This window comes from Rhagoletis pomonella, unplaced genomic scaffold (genome assembly GCF_013731165.1).
Source record: "Rhagoletis pomonella isolate Grant_MI unplaced genomic scaffold, Rhpom_1.0 Rhpom_scaffold_00002, whole genome shotgun sequence".
In the NCBI taxonomy this organism is placed as follows: Eukaryota; Metazoa; Arthropoda; class Insecta; order Diptera; family Tephritidae; genus Rhagoletis; species Rhagoletis pomonella.
Genome location: NW_023458556.1, coordinates 107855773 through 107866458, shown reverse-complemented (window position 1 = coordinate 107866458; position 10686 = coordinate 107855773). Strand labels below are relative to the sequence as shown.

The 10686-nt window shown below is 39.0% G+C and overlaps 1 protein-coding gene across 1 annotated transcript in view; it reads right to left on the bottom strand.

The window, feature by feature from the left end:
- Window positions 1-10537: 10537 nt before the first annotated feature.
- The window catches only part of LOC118756842, a 1266-nt gene continuing 1117 nt past the window's right edge, over window positions 10538-10686 (bottom strand). Inside the window, exon 2 of the mRNA XM_036491583.1 lies at window positions 10538-10602. Coding sequence (XP_036347476.1) covers window positions 10538-10602 — 65 coding nt within the window. The remainder of the gene's footprint in view (window positions 10603-10686) is intronic.

Below are 10686 nucleotides of genomic sequence, written 5' to 3'. Positions count from 1 at the left end.
GCATATATTTTTAATATTTAAAATATGTATATTACCATTTTCACTAAAATCGATTTTATAAAATAAATCTTTTTTAGGAATGTATTCCACCTTCGAGCTTGTTAATAAGTGAATGAATGCAAATAAGTAACTGCAAAACTATCCCGTTATGCTTTTACTTAATTGAAGGGGTGTAGACTAAGAGAGGGTAAATAATAATTTGAAAGTGTATAAAGTATTACACCATTCACAGTACTTCTGGAACAAAAATTCCTTCCTGGGGCCGCCGCCCCTGTGATGTCTATTATGGTTATGATCAGGACTAAGACCCCCATCGATCCCAATATAAATTTTTCCAATCAGAGAAGTGTACGTATTCTGCACATATCTGTATTCGACCGAACTTAAAGCATACAAATCGGGCGGGACCAACACCGCCCACGTCATGGGCAATATTTTTGCACAGGGGTTCGTGACCGGAAACCCTCATTGATAATAATACACGCCCAGAGTAAAAGTAGCGGTAAATTTTCATTTTCTTTTCTATTGATTTCCCCTGTATTCCTTTTTAAACATTGCCTTCTTTGTATGCATTGTTTTGTACAATATGGAAACACATGTTATGTGTCAGTTTGCAACCATGTGTATTGTAAATATGGGTGCAATTCAATGTAATTTACAAGTCGATAAAAGTTGTATTAAAGTGATTTATATACAAGATAAAATAAAATAAAAGTGTGTAAAGTATTAAGTACAGTGTTATGTGCATTTATATATATGAAAGTATGTGACAAATGCACTTTTTGTTAAGGAAACCAAGTGGAACGACTTAAGAAGTTTTAACAACAAATAATTTTTAAACAATGATATTGTGTAAATTTTTTAGTTATACATGTTTTAGAGGATACCTCCCTTAACATCCTGACCAAGTTTCATTTGTTAATTCCACCTGGTTTTCTTGAAACACAAGGTGCGGCTGACTACTAAAGCCCACCCCTTTTTTCTGCTAAAGATATAGGCCCGTAGTCATAGTCAAAATAAAGTCGACTTTAAAGTTAGTTGCAGCTTTTTTGACAGATATCCCATTGAAAATTATGTCAAAAAGCTGCAACTAACTTTAAAGTCGACTTTATTTTGACTATGACTACGGGCCATAGGGTATATTCGATTAAGAATGTCCACGATTTAGCTTTCCCTGATTCCATATATACACATTTGATGATGCCTTTTTTTGCCTTTTTTAAGATATTTGCCTTTTTTTGTTTTTTCTACCTTAAAAAAAGTTATTATAGCATTTACATTTTTTTTAAAAGATTAAAAAATATACACATGCCCATATTCGAAAATTTTGCTACGAAAAATTAATATGTATAGAAAAACGCAGTGTGTATGTAGTGAAATACTTAAGCGAACATAAATTTTTTATTTTTTATGTCACCCTGTTGCGTGCTAAAATCTATGTTGTTGTTGTTGTTGTTGTAGCGGCTACAACAACTCCGCCCAGGACGGTTGGTATCTCAGTCGTTGTCGTCAAGTTCCACTAACGGCAACCCTAGGAAGCGTGCAGCTTCTGTGGGGTTTGTCCACAGGGACAAGGCCGTTAGGGTTGTCGGGTTTTCCGGGCATGCGAAGAGATGTTTCGAGTCATGTGGGGTCTCTCCGCATGCCGGACACTCATTCGGCACATCCTCATTCAACCTACTCAGGTAGGAGTTCAACCTGCTGCAGTAGCCGGAGCGAAGTTGTGCAAGTGTTGTGCGAGTCTCCCGAGGCAGATGAAGCTCCGTCTCGTCTATGTCCGGGGGTGGTATGCCTAGAACGGCATTCACAGGTCTAGAGTCTACATAACTCGAGACTGAGTCCCTGTGAATGCCGTTTAGGACCTGTCGGTAAGCTGTCGGGTCCAGAGGTTGCTTGATGAACCCCTGGACTTCGTCTGTCAGTTCATATAGATGCCTCCTGACGTGCCTAGGCGAGGGCTCCTCTGCAAGCAGCTGTCTGCTTGGGTGGCCACTTCTGTGGCTCCCGATCAGGAACGGCTTGCAGGGGGAGCATTTGCGCTTCGCCGTGTAGATGGTGTTCAGGCGACATCAGGAGGCATCCTGTCGCTGTCCTGAGTGCGGTGTTCTGTACAGTCTGTAGCTTCGTCCACTGCGTCCTACTAGTCCCTGGCGACCACACTGGCGCTGCGTAGTTCAAAACCGGCCGGCCTATTGCCTTGTATGTTGCCAGCAACGTTTCTTTTTCTTTGCCCCAAGTACTGCCGGCTAGCGACTTGAGGACCTTGTTGTGGCTCTGTACTTTATTGACAATAGCGGTTGAGTGCGCAGGGAAGGAGAGCAGGCTGTCGAATGTTACTCCGAGTATTTTGGGGTTATTCACCGTCGGAATTGGTGTGTCATCGACGTGAATCCCCAGCGGTAGCCTGACCTCCTTCGTCCAGGTTGTGAACAGGGTCGCGGAGGATTTCGTAGGGGAGAGGGCTAGACACTTTGCAGCGAAGAAGCGAGAAAGTTCGGAGAGATACCCGTTTACTTTCGAACACAGGTCATCAATTCCATTCCCAGTCGCCATGATCGAGCAATCGTCGGCATAAGAGACAATCGAGACTCCCTCTGGTGGTTGAGGGAGCTTTGAAATGTAAAAGTTAAACATTAGCGGGGAAAGGACACCACCCTGAGGAACCCCCTGTTTTATTTTTCGCTGTTTACTCGTCTTGTCTCTAAACATTACCGACGAATGTCGACCACTCAGATAATTTGCCGACCACCGTTTGAGCCTCTGTGGGAGAGAGGAGGCCTCTATATCTTCTAGTAGCGTGGAATGGCAGACGGTGTCAAACGCCTTTGACAAGTCCAACGCTACTAGAATCGTTCTCTCACAGGGACGGTTTCGTTTAAGGCCACGAGTTATCTGAGTGTTTATGGCGTTAAGTGCTGTTGTTGTACTGTGCACTTTACGGAAACCATGCTGATGCTTCGCTGGGGTCAAGTGGTTTGTGAAGTACGGGAATAGCAAGGCCTCGAGTGTCTTCGCTACCGGGGAAAGGAGTGTTATCGGACGATAAGAACCTCCTTTGTTGGCAGGTTTCCCCGATTTGAGCAGTGGGACCACTCTCCCCACCTTCCAGATGTCTGGGATGATGAGAGTGGCCATTGACAAGTTGAGGACCTCCGTTAGGTACGCTACCCCCGCAGGACCCAAATTTTTCAGCGTCAGCATGCATATTCCGTCGGGACCCATGGCTTTGGAGGCTTTCGCCTTCCCGATGGCCACCTGAACTTCACCGCAAGTGAAAGCAAGGGGGGCACAGGTTGTTGGCAGTTTGTGCAGCCTTCTGGTCACTCGACGCTTGGCTTTGTCCACCGGAGGATGCAGTATGAACTGCCGGCTAAAATAGCTCGCGCATCGCTGCGGGTCCGACGAAGCATGGTCTCCGAAGGAAATTTCGACTCTGTCGTCGTGCTTCGTCGGATTAGACAGTGACCTCACGGTTGACCAAAGCTTGCTCACGCCAGATTTGAAATTACAGGTCTTCAGATGCTCCTCCCACTTCTTCCGCTTATGTACGTTTACTAGTTGCCGAATCTCCGCGTTGAGATCCCTGATACGGGGATCTCCGGGATCGGCCTGACGAAGGCTATCACGCTCATCGGCTAGAACAGCCGCTTCGGCAGGGAAGTTTGGACGTGGGTCCGATATACATCCTGCCGGTATGAAGCGAGCTGCAGCAGCAGTGACAGCCCTGCGGAACTTACGTTCACCGGATGGACGTCGGTTGGTGTGGGGAGCGCTGTGAAGGTGTTTTCGGTAAACTCCGCGTAACCTTTCCAATCAGCTTTAGAAAAGTTGATATAGGACCGGTGTTTGGCGGAGGCAAAGTCGGTTGGTTTATCTATCGAGATGACTATGGGTAGGTGGTCTGATGCTAGAGTCAGCATAGGTCGCCATGTTATGCTGTTTATCAGACCAGCGCTGACTATTGTGATGCCTGGCGAGCTACTGCAGTTACCCATAATCCTGGTAGGTGTGTCGTCGTTCATTGTGCAGAATGTCGAATCGTCTATCTGCTCAGCCAAGTCTGTTCCCCTACGATCGTTTGACAGGCTTGAGTGCCAAAGATCGTGGTGCGCATTAAAGTCACCTACTACCATACGGTTTTCACCTCTGAGGAGCGCACCTATATCAGGGTGATATCCTGCCGGGCGGCAGGTGACAGGGGGTATGTATATGTTAAATATTTCGAGCTCGACATCGCCTGACCGGATAGCGATGCCCTGACATTCTAGGGTGGTATCCCTGCGGTCGATGTCTGCTTCGATTAGACGATACTGCACGGTGTGGTGCGTGATGAACGCTAAGCCACCACCATTATCTCGCTCGCGATCTCGACGATGCACGTTGTACCCGGCGCAATTCAACAAAGTTGAATTGCTGTGCAACTTCGTCTCTTGGACCGCAGCTATCAATATACCATGCCGACACGTGAAGACGGTTATCTCCTCAATCTTGCTCTGTAGCCCGTTGCAGTTAAATTGAAGGAGCTTCATGTGGTTCGGGAGACGTGTCGTGGGGTGGGGTGTGTGTTATGTGGTATGTCGTGGCTGTGGTATGGTCTGTGATGTTATTATGTTGTGGTGTTGTGGTGACTGTGTGAGGCTGCTCGGGCGGACTGTGGTTAGCCGTGGAGGCTGCTCTGTTTGAGCAACAGGGGGCCACGTACGACGTGGTCCACTGTCTATGTGTCCGTAGTCCCGAGCAGACTCTGAGGTGACTCCACCCCTCGCAGGCATTACACTTGACTGAGGTGGAGTTGTGGTGTAATCGTCTCCGGCATACACAGCAGGTGTAGGTTTCTGGCCCTGGGTTTGACTCGATGCCAGCCCTGTGTAGTGTGTAGTATGCAGTGTGACTTTTAAAGAACAAACAAGTCGAAGCAAACTAACCCAAATCATTTCACAATTCAACTCGCACAAATAAATATCAAATATCAAAAGACCTTGATGGCATTCTTTGTCACTTCAGTTCATTACCACTTAAACCATTTCACTTTCAATGCCAAGACCACCCAATGCCTAATTGCCGACAAAGCAGTCTTTGTCATCAACGGCATGGTCACCGCTCACATCCAACGTGAGCTGAACACAGAACCAGCACCACCCTGGGGAAGATCGTGCCAAATCTGGGAACGCATAGATGAAATAACGTTCCTCATCAAACAATTCCTGGACGCCAGACCAAGACGGACAACACAATAAGAGAAAAAACCCATAGATTGTATTAATGAAGTGCTCCCTATTCGCACTCATAGGGCCAGTAAGCGATAATCGCTCCGGGCAACTAATTTTTAAGAAAAACAAATTGAAATTGTAAATTAATAATAAGCAAATGAATTGAAAAAAAAAAATAAAAAATTATTTTAAAGAAAAAAATCATCTTAAAATCAAAAAAAAAAATTAAAAAAAAAAAATAAAAATGTTATTTAAAAATAAAATTTCACTTAAATGAAAATTTTTTCACTAACGAAAAAAAAAATATAAATTTTTAATTAAAATTGATTTAAGTTAAAATTTTTTTGAACTTGACAAAATTTTTTTTTAGAATGGGCAATACCGACTCAAAATTAGAAAAGCCCAACGCTAGCGTAATAAATGAAGTAGAAGTAACAGAAGAAAAAATTAATATAGAAACAATAGAAATATGTATAGTCATAATTACGACTGTAAGCGTTATAAACTTAGCACTACATGTATACGCTATGCACAATAAAAAATTAAAAAATAATATTATATTAATACAAAAAAAAAAATAAAATAAAATAAAATTTTGAAAGAATAAGAACCAGAAACTAGATTCACTTGATAATTTTATGTCCATGGATAAATGGGAAACAATAATAAAATCCATAGAAACTAATGCAGTAATAATAAAAAAATCTTATAAATGCATTACACAAAACCGTAGCATAGGGCAAGACACAATCAGAAAACATTTAGGCATTATAATAAGTTCAATAGAAGATGTTAGAAAGACAGTAGCAATAAATAAAAACAGATTTACACAAACACATAAGAACCAAGCATTAAAAATATTTTGGGAACTCAGGGATTTGACCAAATCCTTAGAAAGCGCATACATCGCTGACGGCATACCTTGTAGTCAAGCCACCAAATACTCAACCCAAGTAGCAGTAAAAGCAATGACCAAAAATTGCACCATAGATAGAGTAAAACTCATCATGGAGGCAGGTCAATTCAACTCCATGAACGAAGCAATAGGAAAGTTTGTTGGAAGTTGCACCGAAGCAACTGGACAACACAACACTATCCTACACTTCGGAAGATCAAATAAACCCTACCATGGAAACAGGGGAAATGGTAGAGAAAGCTACAGAGGTGGTAACAGAGGAAACTACAGAGGAGGAAATCGACAAAGCAACAGAAGATACAATAACAATAATGGTAATAGAGATAACAACTCCTACTATCGTGGAAACCGTAACCGAAACAATTATAACCGACAAGAAAATGGTCGAACTAATAATGTTAGAATAGCTAACAATAACCAAGAACACTCGGAAAACTCTCACAGTCCCCTAAGATCAAGTCAATAGAAAGAAAAGTGTATAATCTTAATCTTAACTTGAGCATTTTTATAAAAGTCCAATTAAATGACACTAACAATACAATAATATTATTAATAGACACAGGAGCAGATATTTCACTAATAAAAACTGCACACTTTAAACAAGATCAAATAAACACACAAATCATTACATCATTAAGTGGAATAGGACAAGGTAAAATAAAATCAATAGGAACTACACACTTCGATCTGAAGTACAAAAATTTCTTAGTTCCGCACACCTTTCACGTCGTGCACGATGATTTCCCAATACCTTGTGATGGAATCATCGGTATGGATTTTATCAGAAAATACAATTGTATTCTAGATTTCAACGAAGATTTTGATTACTTTGTACTACGTCCACCTAACTTTCACCAACACATAGAAATACCAATAGCAAATACATGCAATGAATACTTAACCTTGCCAGCAAGATCAGAAGTAATACGCCAAATAAAAATTAAAAGTACAAGTCAAGATATACTTGTACCAAAACAGGAAATTCATCCAGGTGTATTTATAGCTAGCACTCTTGTAAGAGCAAATAAAGCATTCATTCGCATTCTAAATACAAATTTTCACACAGCAAAATTTGAGGAATCAAAAATCATAACCGAACAAATTAATGATTATGAAATTGTCACAAATAACCAAGTTAATAATAACAGTAGAAAAAACAGAAATCTTAACCATATTAAATAAACAATTTCCAAGTCAATTTAAAAATACCTTAACAAACCTTTGTTAAAAATTCACTGATATTTTTGGTTTAGAAACTGAACCGATAACAACTAATAATTTCTATAGCCAAAAATTGCAAGTTAAAGATAATACACCCGTATATATTAAGAACTATAGAGTACCGCATACTCACAAAGATGAGATTGACAATCAAGTGAAAAAATTGATAGACGATGGAATAGTCGAACCATCACACTCCGAGTACAACAGTCCAATCTTACTAGTACCAAAGAAGCCACTACCAGGCTCTAAAGAAAAAAGATGGAGACTAGTAATAGATTACAGACAACTGAATAAAAAACTCGTCGTAGACAAGTTTCCACTGCCAAGAATAGACGACATCCTAGATCAACTTGGCAGAGCAAAATATTTCTCTTGCTTAGATTTAATGTCTGGATTCCACCAAATAGAACTGGAAGATAAATCTAGAAATCTTACGTCATTTTCAACGTACAATGGATCATATAGATTCACTAGACTTCCATATGGACTAAAAATAGCACCTAACTCATTCCAAAGAATGATGACATTTGCTTTCAGTGGTTTAAAACCAGATCAAGCTTTCTTATATATGGACGATTTAGTCGTATTAGGATGCTCTGAGAAGCACAGGCTTTCAAATTTAACTAATGTCTTTGAATTATGTAGAAAACACAATCTCAAACTACACCCCGAAAAATGTTCATTTTTTTAAAACGGAAGTAACATATCTAGGACATAAGTGTACTGATAAAGGGATACTACCAGACGATAGTAAATATTCAGTAATCAAGAATTATCCACAACCTACTGACGCAGATGGCGCACGAAGATTCGTAGCCTTTTGCAATTACTATCGAAGGTTTATCAAAAACTTTTCGCACCATTCTAGACACATTACGAGACTAACAAAAAAAATGTACAGTTCGAATAGACTGAAGATTGTGAAAAAGCATTTAATTATTTGAAGAAAGCATTAATAAGCCCAACATTACTGCAATACCCTGACTTCGGGAAAGAGTTTTGTATAACTACAGACGCAAGCAAGTATGCTTGTGGGGCAGTTTTAACTCAAGAGCACGAAGGAAAACACCTACCAGTTGCATATGCATCCAAATCCTTCACAAAAGGAGAAAGCAATAAATCCACCATTGAACAAGAATTAACAGCAATTCACTGGGCTATTACACACTTTAGGCCATACATATACGGTAAACACTTTCTTGTCCGTACGGATCACAGACCACTAACATACTTATTTTCAATGAGAAATCCTAGTTCTAAATTGACTAGAATGAGACTTGATCTAGAGGAATATGAATTCACAGTTGAATATCTTAGGGGCAAAGATAATTATATCGCGGATGCTTTATCGCGAATAACAATAGACAATCTAAAAGAAATGACTGAGTCAGTAGCTAAAGTACTCAGAATAACAACACGTTCAATGACACATAAAAAAGACACAGCATGCACAGGTAGTAAATTAAATAAGCATCATCATATATATAATAAGCCCAATATATACGTTCCTTTAAATAACACTGACGTCAGGAAATATTGTAAATTAAAGATTACCCCTGAAAGATGTTACATCAAAAGAGGTAAATCGATAATTGCGTATATATATATCAATGATTTATTTACTAATGAGAAATTTGTCTTAGGTCAATTTTTCTCAAGGCTCGATGAAGTGGCCGGTAAATATAAAATTGATAGACTACAATTGGCACCAAACGAGAAGATTTTCGAATTTATCTCGATTATTTATTTTAAAAATAAGGGCAATGAAATATTAAATCAAGTAAAAGTAGCGCTACTGAACAAGGTGATCCAAATTGATGGCAATGCTAAAATTAAAAATATCTTAAAAAGATATCATGATGACCCAATTGAAGGAGGTCACTGCGGAATTTATAGAACCACCGAAAAAATAAAAAAATACTACTATTGGAAAAACATGACTAAAGATATTAAAAAATACGTAAAGTCATGCCATAAGTGTCAAACTACAAAAACATTAAAACACCTGAAAAATCCAATGACTATTACAAAGACACCGGTACAAGCTTTCGATACGGTATTCGTTGATACCATCGGTCCATTTCCAAAATCGATTAACGGAAATGAATATGCAATCACTATAATATGTGACTTGACAAAGTACCTAGTAACAATACCTATACAAGACAAATACGCAAAAACAATCGCAAAAGCTATATTTGAACATTTTATTCTCGTTTATGGTCCAATGAAGACGTTCATTTCGGACATGGGAACATAATACAAAAATGCGATACTTACGGAATTATGTGAATTGCTCAAAATAGAAAAAATAACTTCTACAGCACATCATCACCAAACCCTCGGTACTATAGAAAGGAGTCACAGAACATTCAATGAATATGTTCGCTCCTACATATCAATAGATAAAACCGACTGGGATGAATGGCTTAAATATTTCACATACTGTTTCAACACGACACCATCAACAGTACATAACTACTGCCCATATGAATTAATATTTGCTAAAATACCTAATAGTTTCGAACAATTTAGAGAGATAGATAGAATTACCCCATTATATAATGTAGATGATTACGCTAAGGAAGCTAAATTTAGATTAGAAGTAGCTAGTGTAAGGGCCCAACACTTAATAAATAAACAAAAAGAAAAACAAAAATTAGCTTATGATAGAAATACTATACCCTATAATTTTAAAATAGGAGATTTAGTTTTATTAAAAAATGAATCAGGACATAAGTTAGAACCTCAGTATAAAGGTCCATTTACCATAAGAGATATACTTTTAAGAGGAAATGTACAAATAATAGACAATAAATCCAATAAAAACCAAATAGTTCATAGGAATAGACTTAAAAAGTACAATAATTAAAGAAATAATAATAAAAGGAAAAACAAGAAAAACAAAAAGAAACTGATAAAAGTCAAAAACAATATTGTAAAAGAATGTCCATAAAACTACAGTCATATGAACATTCTTATTAAAAAGGGAGGTGTAGTGTGTAGTATGCAGTGTGACTTTTAAAGAACAAACAAGTCGAAGCAAACTAACCCAAATCATTTCACAATTCAACTCGCACAAATTAATATCAAATATCATTATCAAAAGACCTTGATGGCATTCTTTGTCACTTCAGCTCATTACCACTTAAACCATTTCACTTTCAATGCCAAGACCACCCAATGCCTAATTGCCGACAAAGCAGTCTTTGTCATCAACGGCATGGTCACCGCTTCTATTATTCTTTACACCTGAGTAGTAGAATACGTAGTGAATGTAGCCCTATGCACGGACAACTTCTGAGATACTTCGCCGACCTAAACGGGGTTAGATCG